General features: G+C 40.7%; 1 protein-coding gene across 1 annotated transcript in view; it reads left to right on the forward strand.

The window, feature by feature from the left end:
• LOC126267665 (inositol 1,4,5-triphosphate receptor associated 2-like) overlaps nt 1-23,143 on the forward strand; it is a 165,703-nt gene that overhangs the window by 137,828 nt on the left and 4,732 nt on the right. The window contains exons 10-11 of the mRNA XM_049972966.1: nt 3,016-3,114; nt 18,336-18,605. Of these exons, the coding sequence (XP_049828923.1) occupies nt 3,016-3,114; nt 18,336-18,561 (325 nt within the window). The 3' untranslated portion in view covers nt 18,562-18,605. The remainder of the gene's footprint in view (nt 1-3,015; nt 3,115-18,335; nt 18,606-23,143) is intronic.

Consider the following 23,143-nt stretch of genomic DNA (forward strand, 5'->3'; position numbering starts at 1 on the left):
CGCTTCCCTAACGCATCCCACACGTGCTCGATGGACTGAGTCGGGGAACGGCCGGACTATTCCATTTGCCGAATATCTTCTCGCTCCAAGAGCTCCCTCGCCTGCGGTGTTCGGTGCGGTCGGCGATTGTCGTCGATGAAAGTGAAGTCTGGGCCGAATGCATCCCCGAAAGGACGCACATGGAGAAAGACTACAGTGTCACCGTGTACTGTGTTCAAAGATTTGGAGATCAGTACGCCCAAGCACTGTTATACCCCCCATCGTAAAGCCTGTATCACCAAAACCACCATGTTCGACAGTGTGGCTAGATGCATTATGTGGTTCTACCTTTTGCCGTACGAGGGTACGTCCAAAATCACTGTAAAGACTGAATTAGCTGTCGTTCACGAAAAGAACGTGAACTCAGTGCTCTTTGGTCCAGTACCACTGCTCTTGCCAACATCACAAGTCTTTGAACACCGTACATTCATCTGTCAGCGTCACTGTAACACTGCACTCCTTCGTCACGTGCGTCTTTCAGGAATGTATTAGGCTCTAACTTCATTTTTGCAGATGACAATAAACTACAAAATCCAACGGAAAAGGTGGAAAGCTCTTGAAATGAGAGGATATTAGGCGAATGGACTGCCATGCTGTTCTCCCGACTGAAATCCCATCAAGCTCGAGTGGGAAGCGTTGTTGTCAAACGCGCTATTGGAGGAATGAAACGCCCCATCACAGCAACTCCTTACCAGGCATGTGGCCGGCATGTTAGCACGTTGCAGAGCATGCACTGTCGTCCATAGTCATTAACACCATATTAAGAATCATGTCCTGTCCGTCTATGAACGATCATTACAAATCACGGAAAGCTCAGTGTAATTATTGTCTTAGAATAAAAGTGTCATTCATTTTTGTCTCATTGCGTATCTCCTTCAGTTACCTTCTGTACTATGCTGTAGCAGTTGATTTTATGTATGGTGCAAATTTTGTAGAGATATGTTGCTTGACAGTCACACGTCATGCAAAAGTTACCTTCGTCGTTAAATGTCGGAGTAAATATTCTGGAACTGGAGTCCAGAACACCTGGTAGCATGAGGAACTTAGAACTAGATATCCTCGGAGTACTGAAGCTACTTAAATGGCTTATTAAAAGGATGTCTTCCGATCCAGATTGTATACAGTTAGGTTCCTTACGGCGTATGGTTCTGCAATAGCTCCATACTTTACAATCACACAGAACCGATCGCTCGACGACTGGAAACTTACACAGATCACACCAATATTCAAGGAAGGTAGTAGGGTAATCCACTAAATTACAGACTCATATCATTAACGTCTATATTTTTGGACATATAACGTGTTCCATTATGAATTACGTAGAAGAAAACGGTCTATTGACGCAGAGTCAAGATGGATTTAGGTAACATCGTCCTTGTGAGGCACAAGTAGCTCTTTACACACACGAAATGTCGAGTGTTATTGACAACGGATCTGAAATTGATTCCGTATTTTAGATTTCCATATGGCTTATGCACCATACCTCAGAAGTGGCTTCAAACGAGATTACGTCTCAGTTATGCGATTGGATTCGTGATAACTTGTCAGATGCCACAATTCGTTGTAATTGATGGAAAGTCATAGGTTAAGACAGAAGTGATTTCTGGCGTTCCCAAAGGCAGTGTAATAGGAACTCTACTGCTTCATATCTCTATGAACGATTTAGAAGCCACTCAAGCAGTCGTGTTTGGATGTTTTCAGATGATGCTGTCGTTTATAGTGTAGTAAAGTCATCAGAAGATCAGAAAAAATTGCAAAACAATTCAGAAAATATATCTGTATGGTGCGAAAATTGTGAACTGACAGTAAATAATGAAAAGTGTGAGGTGAAACACATCAGTATTGAAAGGAATCTGTTAAACTTGGGTCACACGATAAATCAATCAAATGTAAAGGCCTTAAATTCAACTAAATACCTAGGAATTACGATTACATCTTAAATTGGAAAGAAGACAGAAAATGTGAGAAAGTTCAGTACATCCGGAAAGTTGTGAGAAGGGCAGCGTCACGGACATGATACTGGATTTGAGGTGGAAGTCACTAAAACAAAGGACTTTCTCGTTGCGGCGGGACCTTTTCACGAAATTTCAACCACCAACTTCCTTTCCGAATATTTTATTGACGCCAAACTAAATAGAGAGAAACAATCATCACGGTAAAAACCAAACCGCCCATGAAAAGATATAGGTGTTCTTTTCCTCCGCGCGCTGTTCGAGAGTGGGATAACAGAGAATTAGAGTGAAGGTGGTTTGATGAATCCTCTGCCAGACACCTAGGTGTGATTTGCAGAGTAGTTATGTAGGTGTAAAAGTCTTGCACACCAGTGAAATATATGCCCATCTTCGTCATTGGGTCCATATGGCTCAGTTGTGGAATCCTTGCAATGCCAACGTGTCAGTTGTAACTGGACGCACAAGAGTGGTTTTAAGTCTTCCACCGAGAAGTCCGTATGTGTTGTTTTTCACCGTTCTCGTTAAATTTTAGCCTTTCCTGCGTTGAGAGGGACAGTGTCCTTACTTTTAAAGACACGGTGAGATTTCTGGGACTTATTTTTGACTCGAAATTAATGTGGTTGCCTCATCTTAAAGACCTGAAACGACGGTCACGTAAGGCTTTAAGTATTTTAAAACGTCTTAGCCACAGAACTTGGGGAGCCGACAGGACTTGTCTGCTCCAGTTTTACAGGGCGTTTGTGCGATCTCGGCTCGATTATGGGTGCACGGTGTATGGGTCTGCGAGGCCTTCTTACTTAAAGATGTTGGACGTTGTGCACCATGAAGGGCTTCAGTTGGCCACTATCACGACACTACACTATACAGTTACACATTTGATATGTAGAACACTCAATCCACTGAATTAATGACCAGAACAGCAACCTCCCCATAGGGAAAGCAAGCATTACATCCTTATCCTTTTTCTCATCTCATAATTAAGAAATGACGTGCATCTCCATTTTATTTTATTTTTTTGTTTCAGTCTGAAGCATCCTTGCTGTGATGATGCTGATGGGACCACTACACCTGATGCAGAACCAATTAAAAATGTGTCTGTTCTCAAGCAGATGTATTTAAACTAGTGAGTAAACATTATCTTATCAATGCAATACTTTCATCAATCAAAAATACCGATAAAATTGTATACAGTTGAACGTTTACCACTGTGAATAAAGCAGTCTATTCTGAGATCGTCAGCCAAAAAAAGATTAGAAATAATTGTGAAGGAATGATTTTGGAAGAGGGTGTGTGTTCGAAAAAGGACAAGCAGTAGAACCTCGTCTTCATAAGCTTAATTAACAAAAAGTATTTTTAGCATCCACCTACTAAGTGTCCCACTATAGACAAGATTAGCGACATAAAAATTCCTGTCTCATTTACCTTTCTAAGATTAATGATGCGGATCACGTTTACTTTTTAGTCTCATAATCAACCAAACTGTCATTTTCATGCATTAATTCTCGTTACTTTGTTAACTGATTTACTGTGCAACATGTATGACTTGAATCTGACAATTGAGCTAGAAAAATGCAACTGATAACTTTACATTCCTCAATTTCTTCGACCAAAGAAACAGAATATCATACCCCGTTTTACTAAAAACATGTTTTATCTCATTCCTCCATAAATGTGTTAAGGATAGGGACAGGGCTGTTACATAGAAATTGTGTTTTGGATGGTTTATTAATTAAACAAGTTAAGGATGGATCAAATATAGACAACGAAATTTCGATATAACTCACTGGCCTGCTCCCTACTTAATAGTTAAATTAAATTTATCAGAGCATCAAACTAACCAGTGACTGAGGTAGCCAGAATATCGAAATGATATGTGAGTTAGGGTAGGAGTCTATTACAAGCCCACTACTTACTCAGCTGAAAGAATAGTAAATCAACCCCGAGGAGGGTGCGAACCATGAAAAATTCATTGAGTTCCAGGAATCAGAAGTCAAGAATAAATCCTATTGTACAGATAATCACTGTATTTGCGGATTCCAGTCTATCCAATATACAATAGAAAAATGAATTTCAGCATGTTTTGAGCAACTCATTGTCGAAACATGCCACTGTCCACACAAAGAAACATTCATACACACACACACACACACACACACACACACGAACTCTGAATTGAACATCTCTGTAATTTAAGCCAGTGTAAAAAACTGTGTCCTTACGTCATCACTTTGTAGTTGGTTGGTTGGTTGGTTGGGGAAGGAGACCAGACAGCGAAGTCATCGGTCTCATCGGATTAGGGAAGGACGGGGAAGGAAGTCGGCCGTGGCCTTTGAAAGGAACCATCCTGGCATTTGCCTGGAGCGATTTAGGGAAATCACGGAAAACCTAAATCAGGATGGCCGGACGCGAGATTGAACCGTCGTCACTTTGTAGTGTAACACACTTTGCAATCCTTGTCAGAATAATTATTGATAGCAAAATTATTACTGAATAGTTGTATAATGAACTGCGTTGTCATTAAGAAAAAATTAATTAACTTGACTTTTGATTTTGAAACATGTGAAACAGGTACTGCATTGAAACTTTATTTATATTTTTTTGCCTAGATGCATACATTTTAAAAATTTTTACCTGGCTAAGATGTTTTCTTTGTAGCTGCTGTAAGGATAGAACGGGTGAGGTACACGATTAGTTGGCGGTTGGAGGTTTCCGTTCATCTGGTTCTCAGAGAACATCAGACAAAGTCGGAGAAAAGTGCTACAACTCGCGATGAAGACTCCGTCTCTCTTGACAGCTAAAGTACTCGCAGTCGCCGTAAGATTTTCTGGAAACACTGGTCGCTTAGGGAACGTTTTGAAAACAGAAGCTGACGGCGAAATATTGCGCGTCGTTCAGAACGTGATAATAGCAGATTTGCCCAGTATTGTTAATGTGCGAAGAAATCGCTATGCGCCGTATTGCTAAACACACTAATCATTTTATGAAGGTCCGGGGATACCACACGGAATAAAAGTTCGTAGACAATATTTACCTTCTTTTTCACAGGAGATTTTTTTTATTCTTAGAAAATTGCGATTACATGTGGTACCTCGTCTGTATTTCAAATTACTTTTATGTGTAAATATCTGATCGAAAAAAAGAAAACAATGTCCAATCGGCATTCCTTCTCTCCAGCAGTTACACAAAGCATAGATCCTCCTTTTTTGTGTAGCAAAGAGCGTTGCCGTCTGAATTACAAACAAGTATATTTCGACAATGACTAGAGTTTTCTATCCTGCTCCTTCCTTTATGTGTTTTCATATGGCTGCACTGCTGCGAAGATAAAATGAGAACACTAACATAAAAAGGTTTAATAATAAGGAATCAGTGCCCAATATGATGGAATTGTTAGATTCCGATACTAGTCGATTCCTACAGATTTGGCAATTCTGGGAATCACGGAATTGGAATTGGGACATGAGACATCCCTAATTGAAATCTTTATGGATAAACGTTTTTCACTTTAATTCCAGTTATCTTAAGTAAATATTAGTGCTTTTGCTATTATTGCAAATATTATGTGAAATTTTGAGTGAGTAGCTGATAATTTCAGATAATTCATGCAATTCTGTGGGTTATCTAGTAAACTGGAACTGGAAACACTGGTCTGTCTGTCTAACAGCCACTCTAGTTTGTGTGACTGAGTGGAAAGCAACATAACCTCGTTTGTGTGTTTCTTAGAGCGTTGTACACAATGGTTACTGAACAATTGCAAAATGACTACGAAAAAACGACCTGTTAGGAACTTTTTCAGTTTAAAAGGAAAAGGAGTATCATGTGAATTTTTAAGGCATGCAAGCACACTTCAACAAAATGGAAATTCATATGAAAAAGTGTTTAAAGTCCCCTCAGGATTTAAAAAAAAGTGCTTGAATTAGGTACAGTGATTCAGAAACTTATTCAATGGAAAAGCCCTATAAAATAACAGCTGAAAAAAATTCAAAGAAAGGATTACACTGGGGTTTCGAGGAAAGAGATGATGGGGCAGCCATCTCTTTGGTCTTGAAAGTTTGCAAGTTGTTGTACAAATCTCAATTGTAAACAAAAAGGTGCAATCACAGGTGCAGTCTTAAATGAGTAAGAGGTTCTTGGATGATGATGTTTTCTGGGTGATAGTTGAGAAAACGATAGAGCTCATGAATCCAATCACACATTTGATTTCAGCTCTACAGTTAAATGAGCCTCAAGTTCACAAAATACACACATACTTCAATAAGCTGCAGGAAGAACTCATGAAGAAACTACTGTCCTCTCCATTGCAGTCTATCGAATAAAAGTCAATTTCGTCAACACTCTGAGCTACGAAGGTATTCGATGTGTCTTATATCCGTCTTGCAGCCAATCTTGTTAATCTAGCAGTACAAGGTAATAACCTGAAGCCTATAGAGATGACTGATTGAATAAGATTCTTTTGTTGCATAGCAAAAAACACAGGACCAAATATTATTCAGCTTAGAGAGAACATGGCTGACGATAGGGACAAACAAGGAATTTGGTCCAGACAAGTTGTGTGGAAAGAAGTGGGTCGTCACCATCAAAAAGACAAAAATCATCATGTAAATCCTTTACTATGGTGGTGAGGCTTAAGATGAACTTGTGAATTGGCAGAAGTTGCTGTAAAAATTCTGGGCGCACAAGTTGCATCTGCTGCTACACTGTGTTCCTTCAGCACTCTTGGATGGATCCACAGTAAAAAAAAAAAAAAAAAAAAAAAAAAAAAAAAAAAAAAAAAAAAAAAAAAAAAACCTCTTGATCCCAAGGAACAACCCATACCGAAGGAGTCCAAACAAAGACAAAATGGAAAGAAACCCAGTAGACAGTGAGGAATTAGGTTCAGGAGAATGTGAGGCAGAGTCGTAATTTCATGATGCTTCTTCAATGTATGAAGATCAAGAAACTGATTGAGAACAATTTCTTAATGTTTTTGCAGTTGTAAAGCATAAGCAAAGGTACTAACTAAAGACTAGCTAATTCAATAATATGCTTTATTCCAAAATGTTACTTTGAAGCTCGAGTTTTGCTTTTTTTTTATTATGCACTAACCAAAGAACTAACCTAATTAAAGACGTGAAAAGTTACATTTGTAGTCCAGTTTATTTCCTCTAACAACTATCCCCTATATCTCAAGCAGATTTTTCAACTTATTTATCCAACCAATAAACAAGCATTGTTGCTAAACACGTTCCCAATACAAAATACCAGTTTAACTTTTATAAGCCAGCTTATCAGTTAATCTTTAAAATGCATAAATGCCTGAGAACTTCAGAATTTTGGGCATTTGCTCAGATATTTATACTGGGCGTTTGCCCCAATTTATAAATTTCTGGGCATTTTACGGCACTATACACTCTCATACAATTTCTTATTTCACCAGTTATCTATAGTGCTAAATAAGCATTATTTCTTTGAAACAAAAATCTGTAGTTCTACAGAAATATTTGTGACTCATCTGTTGGTTGGGTTGGGTTGTTTGTGGGAAGAGACCAAACTGCGTGGTCATCGGTCTCATCGGATCAGGGAAGGACGGCGAAGGAGGTCGGTCATGCTCTTTCAGAGGAACCCTCCCGGCATTTGCCTGGAGCGATTTAGGGAAATCACGGAAAACCTAAATCAGGATGGCCGGACACTGGATTGAACGGTCGTCCTCCCGAATTCGAGTCCAGTGTGCTAACCACTGCGCCACCTCGCTCAGTAGAACTATATGTATGAAAGTATATTAAGCACACTCTTAAATACTCTGCTCTTTGTGTGCTACCATTTGCCAAGACTTCCTCCTAAGTCCAATGAAAAATTCAATGTATTAGCCCATTTCATATGCAGGAATTTAAGGCGTAGCATGCACTAAATGCAAACTTATTGCAAACTATTTGAACTTCGTCTGTGGCTTACTCAATTTGGTAGTATCACAGTAGGTATTACCATTAATGTAGGGGTCGGTAGTTCATCATAAAGCTATAAGAAACGAAAGATTTTTTTTACCGAATAGTTTCTATAAAATTGTTTAAAAAATGATGCAGAGAAGGTGACATGTGCATGACACACTGTTGGTGCTACAGTACTATTCACCGACTGGTGGGTCAACCATTCACACTGTGCATCTGTAGGCGCTTAAAGCTGCGCTGGACAGCGCAGTCAGTCTCCACGCAGACTACCGTCGGGTTCCTTCGAATCGCCACACTAATGGCAGTGTCCTAGCTTCTGAAACTGTATAACACGCATATCGAATCTGTGGTGCGGTTTAACAACCGTGACCTGTGGAATGGAAAGCTTGAGTGCGGTTTTTGGACAGTTTCCCACGCTAGTTTAGCCAAATGCTAGGCTGTTCTCCCACCTTCTAAATCAGAAAATACGATGCACAGATAGTTAAAATACACGAAAACACACACAAAAAAAAGTTTACACATTCCACATACGAGTAGTGCACGTTAGGTAATAGACGACAACCCGGAAGAAGAAGAGGAAGAAGAAAAATATGTGTTACCGCATCTAAGCCCTTCAAAGCAGTCGTCACAACAATCTGTGTCTTGAGGCTACAGAAATTGGAAACCACCTACCTATATAGTGAGAGGTGTAGAGGAAGTTAATAAATGGTTCAGATGGCTCTGAGCACTATGGGACTTAACATCTGAGGTCATACTTGGTACTTCCTAACATTCATGGTGGTGTTTGTTTGTTCTATATCGTGTCTCCCTACCACTTTCGCGCAACGACGCTCTGACCGTGTTTTTTAGGGAATTGACTAGTTTGAACCTGGGACCTGTTGCTGGTAAGGAGACGCCAGACCACACATGACATGTAGAATTCAGAAGAGTTCAGTGAGACTAGCGATGATATAACCAAATACTAAATGATCTCAGCGTCAGCTCCACTGCACTCCCTGTAAAAGAATCTTAATACTAACTAAATTTAGTGGAAGGGGTTCGAGGCTTTCCTATTTTTAGTTAGCTGGTAAAATAACGTCGAAAAAGCAGTTAAGTTTACCACTAGAAATTTTGTTCTACTCACAAAACATTGTTTATAAATTGCACTATTGGTAAAAGGAACCCCCCATGAACCATGGACCTTGCCGTTGGTGGGGAGGCTTGCGTGCCTCAGCGATACAGATGGCCGTACCGTAGGTGCAACCACAACGGAGGGGTATCTGTTGAGAGGCCAGACAAACGTGTGGTTCCTGAAGAGGGGCAGCAGCCTTTTCAGTAGTTGCAGGGGCAACAGTTTGGATGATTGACTGATCTGGCCTTGCAACATTAACCAAAACGGCCTTGCTGTGCTGGTACTGCGAACGGCTGAAAGCAAGGGGAAACTACAGCCGTAATTTTTCCCGAGGACATGCAGCTTTACTGTATGATTAAATGATGATGGCATCCTCTTGGGTAAAATATTCCGGAGGTAAAATAGTCCCCCATTCGGATCTCCGGGCGGGGACTACTCAGAAGGATGTCGTTATCAGGAGAAAGAAAACTGGCATTCTACGGATCGGAGCGTGGAATGTCAGATCCCTTAATCGGGCAGGTAGGTTAGAAAATTTAAAAAGGGAAATGGATAAGTTAAAGTTAGATATAGTGGGAATTAGTGAGGTTCGGTGGCAGGAGGAACAAGACTTCTGGTCAGGTGACTACAGGGTTATAAACACAAAATCAAATAGGGGTAATGCAGGAGTAGGTTTAATAATGAATAGGAAAATAGGAATGCGGGTAAGCTACTACAAACAGCATAGTGAACGCATTATTGTGGCCAAGATAGATACGAAGCCCACACCTACTACAGTAGTACAAGTTTATATGCCAACTAGCTCTGCAGATGATGAAGAAATTGAAGAAATGTACGATGAAATAAAAGAAATTATTCAGATAGTGAAGGGAGACGAAAATTTAATAGTAATGGGTGACTGGAATTCGAGTGTAGGAAAAGGGAGAGAAGGAAACATAGTAGGTGAATATGGATTGGGGCTAAGAAATGAAAGAGGAACCCGCCTAGTAGAATTTTGCACAGAGCACAACTTAATCATAGCTAACACTTGGTTTAAGAATCATGAAAGATGGTTGTATACGTGGAAGAACCCTGGAGATACTAAAAGGTATCAGATAGATTATATAATGGTAAGACAGAGATTTAGGAACCAGGTTTTAAGTTGTAAGACATTTCCAGGGGCAGATGTGGACTCTGACCACAATCTATTGGTTATGACCTGTAGATTAAAAATGAAGAAACTGCAAAAATGTGGGAAATTAAGGAGATAGGACCTGGATAAACTGAAAGAACCAGGGGTTGTACAGAGTTTCAGAGAGAGCATAAGGGAACAATTGACAGGAATAGGGGAAAGAAATACAGTAGAAGATGAATGGGTAGCTCTGAGGGATGTAGTAGTGAAGGCAGCAGAGGATAAAGTAGGTACAAAGGCGAGGGCTGCTAGAAATCCTTGGGTAACAGAAGAAATATTGAATTTAATTGATGAAAGGAGAAAATATAAAAATGCAGTAAATGAAGCAGGCAAAAAGGAATACAAACGTCTCAAAAATGAGATCGACAGGAAGTGCAAAATGGCTAAACAGGGATGGCTAGAGGACAAATGTAAGGATGTAGAAGCTTATCTCACTAGGGGTAAGATAGATACTGACTACAGGAAAATTAAAGAGACCTTTGGAGAGAAGAGAACCTCGTGTATGAATATCAAGAGCTCAGATGGCAGCCCAGTTCTAAGTAAAGAAGGGAAGGCAGAAAGGTGGAAGGAGTATATAGAAGGTTTATACAAGGGCGATGTACTTGAGGACAATATTATGGAAATAGAAGAGGATGTAGATGAAGACGAAATGGGAGATACGATACTGCGTGAAGAGTTTGACAGAGCACTGAAAGACCTGAGTCGAAAAAAGGCCCCCGGAGTAGACAACATTCCATTAGAACTACTGACGGCCTTGGGAGAGCCAGTCATGACAAAACTCTACCAGCTGGTGAGCAAGATGTATGAGACAGGCGAAATACCCTCAGACTTCAAGAAGAATATAATAATTCCAATCCCAAAGAAAGCAGGTGCTGACAGATGTGAAAATTACCGAACTATCAGTTTAATAAGCCACGGCTGCAAAATACTAACGCGAATTCTTTACAGACGAATGGAAAAACTGGTAGATGCAGACCTCGGGGAAGATCAGTTTGGATTCCGTCGAAATGTTGGAACACGTGAGGCAATACTGACCTTACGACTTATCTTAGAAGAAAGATTAAGAAAAGGCAAACCTACGTTTCTAGCATTTGTAGACTTAGAGAAAGCTTTTGACAATGTTGACTGGAATACTCTTTTTCAAATTCTAAAGGTGGCAGGGGTAAAATACAGGGAGCGAAAGGCTATTTATAATTTGTACAGAAACCAGATGGCAGTAATAAGAGTCGAGGGGCATGAAAGGGAAGCAGTGGTTGGGAAAGGAGTGAGACAGGGTTGTAGCCTCTCCCCGATGTTATTCAATCTGTATATTGAGCAAGCAGTAAAGGAAACAAAAGAAAAATTTGGAGTAGGTATTAAAATTCATGGAGACGAAGTAAAAACTTTGAGGTTCGCCGATGACATTGTAATTCTGTCAGAGACGGCAAAGGACTTGGAAGAGCAGTTGAACGGAATGGACAGTGTCTTGAAAGGAGGATATAAGATGAACATTAACAAAAGCAAAACGAGGATAATGGAATGTAGTCGAATTAAATCGGGTGATGCTGAGGGTATTAGATTAGGAAATGAGACGCTTAAAGTAGTGAATGAGTTTTGCTATTTAGGAAGTAAAATAACTGATGATGGTCGAAGTAGAAAGGATATAAAATGTAGACTGGCAATGGCAAGGAAAGCGTTTCTGAAGAAGAGAAATTTGTTAACATCTAATATAGATTTATGTATCAGGAAGTCGTTTCTGAAAGTATTTGTTTGGAGTGTAGCCATGTATGGAAGTGAAACATGGACGATAACTAGTTTGGACAAGAAGAGAATAGAAGCTTTCGAAATGTGGTGCTACAGAAGAATACTGAAGATAAGGTGGATAGATCACGTAACTAATGAGGAGGTATTGAATAGGATTGGGGAGAAGAGAAGTTTGTGGCACAACTTGACTAGAAGAAGGGACCGGTTGGTAGGACATGTTTTGAGGCATCAAGGGATCACAAATTTAGCGTTGGAGGGCAGCGTGGAGGGTAAAAATCGTAGAGGGAGACCGAGAGATGAGTACACTAAGCAGATTCAGAAGGATGTAGGTTGCAGTAGGTACTGGGAGATGAAGCAGCTTGCACAGGATAGAGTAGCATGGAGAGCTGCATCAAACCAGTCTCAGGACTGAAGACAACAACAACAACAGGTAAAAGGAAGTGTTTTAATACAGGATGGTAAAAACCAACTGCGTTCAAGAAAAATGTGAACAAATATTCCCTGAGTGGGTTTCCAAGTTCTACAATGGATCTAAGGGTGACCTATGCCATATCACATCTATAATGTAGGTTTAAGTTGTTTCACAAAAGAGAAAACTATCAAAATGGTCTACAGTGACCCTCAATTATCTTTAATTACTTATCTAACTTGCCGTAAATTACAGTGGCTGATGTGGCTTCTCAATAATTATATAACAGAGAAATCATCGCGTTTCAGATTTTTACTTCAAGTGGCAAATGTGAACACCGTGAGCTTTAATTTACGATCGACACAAGTGTTATGCAAAAAAAGGGGGCTGTAATAGGTGAGATTTCTGCAGTTCTGAGTGAAGCCTTATGCGCTCAAAAATGCGGCATCGCTTGCGTTTATTACATTGTCGGTGTTTAGGCAGCGTCAGAGAGGCGGGCAGCACAGCTCCGCTCACCTCGTCATCTTGGAACTAACTCACTTCTCCTAATTTCTCCTTACTACCATTTACCGAAGTTGGTTTACAAAAAACTATCTGGCTGTGTTTTCATCTGACCAATCAGGGTCTCAATGTTAACCTTAAGCTCCGCCTACAAAAATTCTGTCTATCCAAGGAGAAACGTTATACTTTTCGTGGTGGGGCAATGTTTTTAAAGTTTGCAACGTAACAGAGACGCGAAAAAGTCTCACGCTAAAACTGTGGGTGGTGAGCCCTAGTGGTTAGCTGGCAACGTGGGTGTCCAGTCCGTCCCTTATCGTAGGGCCTTCTAGCTTAACACGGTTCTGCTCTCGGCTTCTGTTCTCGTTTCTCCCCTTGGGACTGCGCCTGTTTCACGGAGGGAAGGTATGACATGCATTTAGGCATTCTTGTGTTAGTCTGTGGCATTCCATTTGCTCACTCGTTAGTCGTATTACTTTGCTTAATGTAATGCCACGATTTATTCAGAGCTATGTGACATACTACTGGATTTGCTTATCACGTCAGGATTTTCATGGAAGGTGTTGGATTTGCCTGACACCTTACATACTACTTAAACCTAACTAACCTAAGGACATCACCCACATCTATGCTTGAGGCAGGATTTGAACGTGCGACCGTACCAGCAGCGCGGTTCCGAACTGAAGCGCCTAGAATCGCTCGGTCACAACGGACGGCCAGGAAGTTAATAGATGGATGGGAAGTGATGATGTGAGGGAACCTGTAGCTGAGTCAGCAAATCATGCGCCTAGTCACTTAGTCCAAATAATATTCCAGATATGTGAGAGACCATATGAAATAACAACGGAGCCCTAGATGATATTTTATATTTTAGGTTGAAAATAGACACGAAGTTAGGTAAATATGTGTTAACAGCAACAATAAGAGAGGTGACCATTAAAATATAACATAATGCGTGATGAACTTTCCAGTACCTGTTAGAGTTATCGGTAAACTACAGTACAGATGTACTCTTGTTAAACTTGTCGATTACTGTAGTGTGAACATAAAAAGCAGTCGCCATATACCACGGTTCCTTGGCCAGATGTATGATCAGAGTACAGTTAGGGAAGATACCATATCCGACTGGGAACTTGCGAGTCATAAAAGTATGTACTAACAACATACCAGCGTAATATTGTATATTACTTCATCGAACAAGCAGGAAAACCCCTCAGATTGAACTTACTCTCCTCATTTAACAGATTATCTGGATTTCTCTACTTTTTCGTAAATATTTTCAATGCCTCCAGCACATTTCACAGAGAACCTCACCTGATATGAGGGCTACACTCATGCTCTCCCGAATTTCTCCTACGGTTCACTTGGTTGCGTTCAAATGTCGTACGGTTAGAAGGTGGTCTCAGTGTTCTTTACGGGGTACATTAAACAGTCTTCCTATCTAGCGGATATGTCTGCTGCTGCAATTTCGGCAACTCGTTCATTGTATTAAACCTTCTGTAACCGCTGTCTATTTTTCAAGGCGTGCCCAAGAAAATTATTAGTCCGAATCGAGACTTACGGGATCTTTATACATAAGCGCAACGGAATATTTCTTTTCGTTTGGACATCTTGTTTGACAGCGTTTGGCTCGTTTAACATTTTTCTTTAGAGGGTGGCATAATTTCCGTGTCACGTTCTTGCTAGCTGCTTCTTAGCGCAGTCTGTTTTCTAGTATGTATTCTTGGGCTCTTTCCTCGTCAGTAAAGGGAACTGAAACAATCTTTCTAACGCCGAGTAAAAATGTGTTTTCTTATGTTGTGTCGGATGACTGGAAGTACTATCTGTAGTCGCTTTACATCTTAAACATGCGAGGACGTGCTGAAAAGTCGTGCATCCGACTTTTTTACGTGAAAAATCTTCAAGCTTTTTTAATAAAACAAACGTTGTTAACATTTCACATCTTTATTCTTCATGTCTACGTATTTATTTCTCAACATAGGCACACTGGCGACGAATGCATTGCTTCCAACAAGAGAACAGTTGGTCGAACTGTCACTGTAAACTGTTCAACTTCGTTGACGGAGCCACAGCTGCACCTGTGATTGCACCCCTTCATCACTGTCATCTTGAAGTCCCCGAAGATGTACTTCAGAGTTTTGCAAACAGATGAAAATCGGGTGGGGCCACATTGTGACTGTATGGAGGAGGATGAGTGATGACTGTGAAGCCAAAGTGTCGGATTGTGCCAGATGTTGCAGCGCCCGTGACTGGTATAGCATTGTCGTGCTGAAGAAGAGGGTTCTTCTTGTGTGGTCGAACACTCAGAACTCGAATCTCGATTACAGCACGCTGCTTTTCACCCATCGACCGCGATGTTACATGCTAGAAATGGGAGGCCTCTAGCGTCAGAGAGCTGCAAATATGTAAACATGAGGAATAAATGGGTATAATGTTATTAACGTTTGTTTTATTTAAAATGCTTTAAGAGTTTACACACAAAAAATTCGGTGGCAATAGTTTTTAGGACGGATTCATACATCTACATCTACGTGATTACTCTGCTATGCGCAATAAAGTGCCTGGCAGAGGGTTCAATGAACCACCTTAATGCTATCTCTCTACCGTTTCACTCTCGAACGGCACACAGGAAAAACGAGCACTTAAATTTTTCTGTGCGAGCCCTGATTTCTCTTATTTTATCATTATGATTATTTATCCCTATGTAGGTGGGTGGCAACAGAATGTTTTCGCAATCGGAGGAGAAAACTGGTGATTGAAATTTCATGAGAAGATCCTGTCGCAACGAAAAACGCCTTTGTTTTAATGATTGCCACTCCAACTCACGTATCATATCTGTGACACTACCTCCCCTATTTTGCAATAATACAAAACGAGCTGCCCTTCTTTGTACTTTTCAATGTCATCCGTCAGTCCCACCTGATGTAGATCCCACACCACACAGCACTACTCCAGAATAGGACGGACAAGCGTGATGTAAGCCGTCTGTTTAGTACACCTGTTGCACGTAGTAGATCTGTTGCACCTTCTAAGTGTTCTGCCAATGAATCGCAGTCTTTGGTTTGCTCTACCCACAATATTATCTATGTGATCGTTCCAATTTAGGTTATTTGTAATTGTACTCCCTACGTATTTAATTGAATTTACAGCCTTCAGATTTGTGTTACCTATCGCGAAATCGAAATTTAGCTGATTTCTTTTAGTACGCATGTGAATAACTTCACACTTTTCCTTATTCAGGGTCAATTGCCGCTTTTCGCACCATACACTTATCTTCTTGTTGTTGCGGTCTTCAGTCTAGAGACTGGTTTGATGCAGCTCTCCGTGCTACTATATCCTGTGCAAGCTTCTTCATCTCCCAGTACTTACTGTAACCTACATCCTTCTGAATCTGTTTAGTGTATTCATCTCTTTGTCTCCCTCTACGATTTTTACCCTCCGCGCTGCCCTCCAATAGTAAAGTCGTGATCCCTTGGTGCCTCAGGATATGTCCTACCAAGCGATCCCTTCTTCTAGTCAAGTTGTGCCACAAATTTCTCTTTTCCCCAATTCTATTCAATACCTCCTCATTAGTTATGTGGTCTACCCATCTAATCTTCAGCATTCTTCTGTAGCACCATATTTCGAAAGCTTCTATTCTCTTATCCTCTAAAGTATTTATCGCCCACGTTTCACTTCCATACATCGCTACCCTTCCTACAAATACTTTCAGAAACGACATTGACACCTAAATCTATACTCAATGTTAACAAATTTCTCTTCTTCAGAAACATCTTCCTTGCCATTGCCATTCTACATTTTATATCCGCAGTTATCTTATCTAAATAATTTTGCAAGTCGTTTTGATCATCTGTTGACTTTACAAGACGGTAAATTACAGCATCATCTGCAAACTATCTAAGACGGCTACTCAGACTGTCTCCTATGTCGTTAATATAGATCAGGAACAATAGAGGGCCTATAACACTTACTTGGGGAACGCCAGATATTACTTCTGTTATACTCGACGACTTATAGATTACCTCATCCAACAGCAATTTAGTGCCTCTAATTAAAACTATACTGTCATCTACGTACCAACAGTAATAATATATTTCCCACTTTATGTCTGATTACTTTTAACAAAATTTGATTTCTAAGTCATTATGAAATATTTTCGATACGAAACTCGACAGACAGTTGGCCCTCGAGAAATGGGAAGACCATCATGTACGCTATAAGGAATACTATAACACTAGTTCTAACTTACGGTGTAAGAAAAACACTTAAACGCAACCAAGCAAAACATTTTATAAATTCGTGATATCATAGGCGTAAACCACACAGCAGATAAAGGCTCGTTGTTATATATGCTAGAAGAGTTGAAGATATTCACGGGAAAAAAGAAACACGCAAAATTTTTAAATGCGCAGAGTAAATTCAATTTGAACGGATTTTTCTGGTTATTCGATGAGGTGTTACAGAAGACTGTGGTGCCACGTGATTTTTTTTTACATATCGGTATGACTCTTACATTCCCAAATCAGGTGTGATAATTTCCACAGTTTACCTCTGATCATATGCCCGACTAATGAAGCTAAAGCAAACACAGCTCCGGCGCACACCACTTTGAGTATGGTAACGAACGGCACTTTTAACCCACTAACGTGTTTCCAGCTGAGTTGTGAACTGACTTCCAGTGACTACCTTTGTCCGTTGTGACGTTCTTGTTAAATATATCTGCTGACGGTTGAGTCTGACGAAAGTTAAACAGAGAAAGAAAAACGCGTCAACGTGCATTTCAGATGGTGTCAGAGATGTTTATTATTAACAAGTTGTTCACTAGGTGGCGTCAAAGCACACATGGTTTCTCGCAAACGAGAAACTGTAGTTAATCTGGTGATCGGGGCGTTAACTCACCTGGAACTGGTTACAATACCGTCACTTGCGACTTTCTGCCTGGCACTGCACTGTGACATTAGACTGAAAAACACAGGAAGCGACTCTCAAGCGACTCGATCACAATTCGCGTCACAAACGCGTTCCTTTTGAGCAGCTCCTCGTGCAGACGACACAATAAAAAAAATCCACGTGAGACTAAACTCTCTGGTTCACAAGCTAGCACTCAGCAATTTAAAATTTGTGATCATTTATGTTGAAAAATTGTACGGAGCAATTCCCCCACCTGTTGGCATATTATTTTTATCCATGATCTGCAGTTCAATAGCAACAGGAGGCTATTGTTAATCATGGTCAGTTCTTCCCCTGTTACTGGGCAGCTGAGGCTGTACGCTTTATTTCTAATGTTGTTGTTAATAATATTTTAGACTATAATTTAAATTATGTATAACTTGGCTCGCAGCTTATAATTTATTTCACTAAGGATTTTGCTGTTGATCATTCTTGTTTCAGAGTATCGTATTTAGAAGAAAAATTAAATAATTTCGTTGGCTTACATAGAACCTATTTACCAATCTTCGGCGATCTAATACTGTATAATGTTCGTTTGTTGCAGTGACAAATATATGAATGCCGTTGAAGCCGCCAGATACGCCGTGATGGATTACCTGGACACCGACAACATGATGTTCGTGGCTCGCAGAATATTAGCGTCTCTGCTGGTACTTGCTGCAGTGTACTACTTGATAGCCATGTTCTTTGAGCCTGCAGAAGCTGTTCGCACGGCACAGAGTCAGTGCACTTCCTCGTGTTCAGCAGATAAGCTGGACGATTTATGCTAGTAAACCAGCGAGCACATCTACCCGAATACTCACTGAGTTTAATGGTAAATAAGATTCGTTTTGTTAGTATTAAATTTTTTAATGTATAAGAGTTTGTGTAGTGAATATTTATGCTCCGTTATGTACAAATGGGCATCAGAAAAGAAGTTACGTGTGTCGTCCCACACCCAGACTATCTCAACAGTGCAACGCCGATTCCGCAACAAGGTTTAAGCCTTGACGTCCCAGGTGCGGTCTCACACTCCACAAGCGTTCATTGTTACTCCGTTGCTAATGGATAGGGATGGGGCAGGTGATTACAGCGTTGTCTGGTTGTCCTTTCCCGAAGCTGCCGTGGTTTCCTTCGTTAGTGGCCCCTTGAACGTGACGTGGACCTACACTATTACTGCTTCTTTCACACTAGCAGTCTCTGAGACCGCACCTGGAACTTTGTGTTGTGGATTCAGTAGCCAGGTCTTCGTCTACTGTTCATGTTAGAGACCCTGACTTCGAAGGTACTGTTTTAAAATGGGTTGAGGACAGTGTAGAACGTAACGTTGGACAGACAGTGACAACGAAATTGAAGGGGGACATAATTAAGAATCGTAACAGTATGAAAGCGAAGACGAATTTGCTTCGTCACCCGAAAATTCCTTGAATGCAGCAAGTGATGAGAATGATGAGTACGGAAATGTAGAGACTGAATGTTTAGCTAAACATTCTACTAGAAACATATTTGGTCGAAACAGACGTCGCTGGTCGTGAAAGTCTCTTCTAAAGCGATCTCGTGTTCCGCAGCTCATCATCATCCGTTTGCCGACAGTACGACCAGCTGCTCAATTAGGTAACAATCAAGATCCTCTAACTATTTGGACTCTGCTTATGACTGACAATATTTTGAGTATCATATTGAAATGGAATAAAGTAACAGTAAAAAAAAAAAAACCTGAAAACGATCCAAATGTTTGGCATGAAGCTAATTTATGTGAACCAAAAGCATTTTTCAGTTTCCTATTTCATTCATTTAGTTTCAAATCAAGCAGATTACGATTAATTTTATTCTGCAGATGGTATACAACGTGATATACAGAGAAAAGCCAAAGAAACTGCTACACGTGCCTAACATCATGTGGGGCCCTCGCGAGCTGGCAGAAGTGCCGCGACACAACGTGGCATGAACTCGACTAATGTCTGAAGTACTGCTAGAGGGAATTGACACCATGAATCCTGCAGGGCTGTCCATAAATCCGTAAGAGTACGTGGCGGTGAAGATCTCTTCTCAACATCACAAGGCATCCTGGATATGCTCAATAATGTTCATGTCTGGGGAGTATTGTGGCTGGCGGAAGTGTTTAAACTCAGAAGAGTGTGCCCGGAGCTACGCTGTAGCAATTCTGGACGTGTGTGGTGTCGCATTGTCCTCCTGGGATTGTCCAAGTCCGTCAGAATGCACAATGGACATGAATGGATACAGGTGATTAGACAGGGTACTTACGTATGTGTCACTTGTCAGAGTCACATCTAGGTGTGCCAGGGGTCCCATATCACTCCAACTACACATGTCGCACATCATTTCAGAGCCTCCACCAGCTTGAACAGTCCCCTGCTGGTATGCAGGGTCACTGGATTCTTGAGAGTGTCTCCATATCTGTATGACCTGCAAAAGAACATATAGGTGTTTAAACAAAAAAGACATTTTTGTGCTTCACAGACAAATTAATCTGTTTGTGTATCAAAAATAGGAGATACTAAAAAACACAGCTGATTGTAAAACCTCTCAGCTTGTGTTTCATCAAACCTGATACAAAGCATTAAACTTGTGGACTGAGGTTTTCCATAAGACAGTTCTGGATGGTTCTTCATTAAGTGTTGATAGAAAAGTTTGCTGCCAATTTCTTTTCAATGTTAAATTTTTTAGGTATTTTTAAATTTTCCGCCTAATTGTGAGCCAACTTTTGGAATTCAATTCTACCTAGTGGCTTTAACCTGGCTTCTAAAACAGTCACCTGTGCTTTAATCTTTGCTTTCTAACTTTCTTCAATTTCTGTTTTAAGAACCCTATCTTGAGGTGTCATAGATGTCTACTGATTCTGTACAATGATTTTAATCCCCTTTGCAGTGAAGTTGTTGGAACATTACAATTAATGGCAGCAGCCATTTCAATCATTTCACCTTCCAAAACACTTGAAACAATTTTCTTCTCTGTAGTCTCAAACCAATCTCCTCAGCCCTCAACGTCAAGCATCTTCTTCAAACTTGATGCTGTGCCTTAAAAACAAAACAAAAAATTACCTATATGGCCCATACCACTTGGCTTTCGTATATTCCATACTGCCCGACTGACACTTCACATTAAAACATGGTAGAAACAGAAACTGGCATGAGTGATCTTATTTTCATTATTACAGTACATTCAACATTACGCTACTTAATTATTTATCCTAGTATGATAATATTACTTCTTATCACTAAAAATAAAAATCTGTGCTGAAAATTACACCATTCTTCACTTTCGAGTACCAGAAACAAATAAAATTTACTTATCCACAAATTCAACAACTACACCACTCAAGTTTTAGCAAATGGTGAAATTAAATCTGCACTTTGTTTCAAACACTGCATGCATCTTTTTTTTTTTTTTTTTTTTTTTTTTTTTTGTGGCAAATCCTAGAAACACCAACGGACTCATAATACCCATCACCCAATACTAACTGCCATTCCCATACTACACTTCTGTTTAGGAAGGTATGCATGAGCTTGTTTATAAGACATCCTGTCCCACAAAGTCACATACACTGATGAAAAGTATCTGGTCACCTATTAGCACTCACTGCTACCGGGTGTGTCCACACTTCCCCTTATGACCTTACTGGGTCTGATTATCTGTGAAGGAAAGGCAGCCCACTGCTCCTCAAGATCCAAAACTAGAGAAGGTAGTGATGTTGTATGAGGGGGTCTGGAGGGAAGTTGCTGCAGTCACCACAGACGCCTGCTGCAGCGGCAACTCTACAGACAGATCTGTGGTGCGCGTTGGCGTCTCCGCTGCGATGTGTGGCAGATGCAAGAGTGTTTACAAGCAAGTACCACAGTCGACAACAAACACGTAGGTGCGGCCAACATCCATCAGAGGGCATCAACGATCAGCAGAGGAAGGGGACGCGACAATCAATGAACTGCTTCCTGGTGATCACATGCATGCAAATAGTCCCGGAAATGTCTTTCTGCCCAGTGCTACTTAAGCTGGCGCCCAGCCATTCAGAAGGTAATTCTTGACTCACCCAGTGTGGAGAAGATTGACCGGTTCAACAGTGTGCCACCTCCACCACTCTCGCTTCCGCAAAGATTGTGATATGTTGCTTCCATAATGTTAGGCTATCTACCAGCTGCTAACAGCCGACTTCAATGTGGAACAGTTGTACAGGTATAGAATCAATGGAAACTCTGGTTATAGGAATTAGTTGTTATTTGATTGAACTGCAGAAGCGATCCTTATAGTTTTCTGGTTTTGAAGAGTGTGTTACTGTTAGTGGTTTATTGTAGTTTTCTTTATAAACCAAAAGCTGGTAAAACGAGTTGGTTCTTGCTGTGTAGATTTAGCAGCATACTAACTCATCCCAAAGGCGTTCTGTTGGGTTCAGGTCAGGACTATGGGCAGGACAGTCCATTTCAGGAGTGTTAGTGTTCACAAATATTTGCCTCACAGATCCTTCTTTATGATGGGATGCATCGTCATGTTGATAAAAACATTCATCATCTCTGAATTGTTTCTCTACTGTCTGCAGTACAGAATGCTGTAAAATGTGCCCATATACTTGTCCACTTACCGTTTTCTTAAGCGTAATAAGAGGAGCACGCCATAACCTCAAAAAACTCCCCTATACTGTATCACCACCCCCCTGTACTTCACTGTGATGGCTGGTGATGTTCTGAAGACATTTGCCAAACCCAAATCTTCCCATCCGATTGCAACACGGTATAGCATGATTCATCACTCCAGGTCACTCGTTTCCAATCATTCAATGCCTTTATACCACCTCAAGGGTCACTCAGTATTGAGTGCAGGAAATGTGGCTTATTCAGGGCTGCTCGACTATTGTGTAACCCATTCTTTTTAATGCCTTACACAGTGTCAATGTGCTGTTTGGACTGCTGTAGCAAGTGGAACTCACGAGTCATTCCTTCAACTGAATTAATGCGATTTTTGCATGCACACTCTGCAATGCTCGGCGGTCCTCATCAGTCAGTATGTGAGGAATGCCTCGTCTCAGTTTAGCTGATGTTGGTCCTTCATGTTTCTACTTCACAATCAAAGCAGCAACACTTGAGTTGAACAGACTTTGAAGGGTTGAAATGTCGCTCTTGTAACTGTCACTCAGGTGGCATTCGATGGGCGATCCACGTTTGAACCCACTGTGCTCTCCTCGCAGACCCATTCTTCTGTTACTCCTTCTCTCCTGACAACACATTACTTCTCGTCTCCTGTTATATAGATGGGTCCTACACGTTTGTCATCTACTGGTCAGTTCCACATTACATAGGGGTGTCCTGATACTTTTAATTGGATATTGTACAGAATTTAAGCTGTACATAATGAATAATTAAG

This window comes from Schistocerca gregaria, chromosome 4 (genome assembly GCF_023897955.1).
Source record: "Schistocerca gregaria isolate iqSchGreg1 chromosome 4, iqSchGreg1.2, whole genome shotgun sequence".
NCBI classification, from domain to species: Eukaryota; Metazoa; Arthropoda; class Insecta; order Orthoptera; family Acrididae; genus Schistocerca; species Schistocerca gregaria.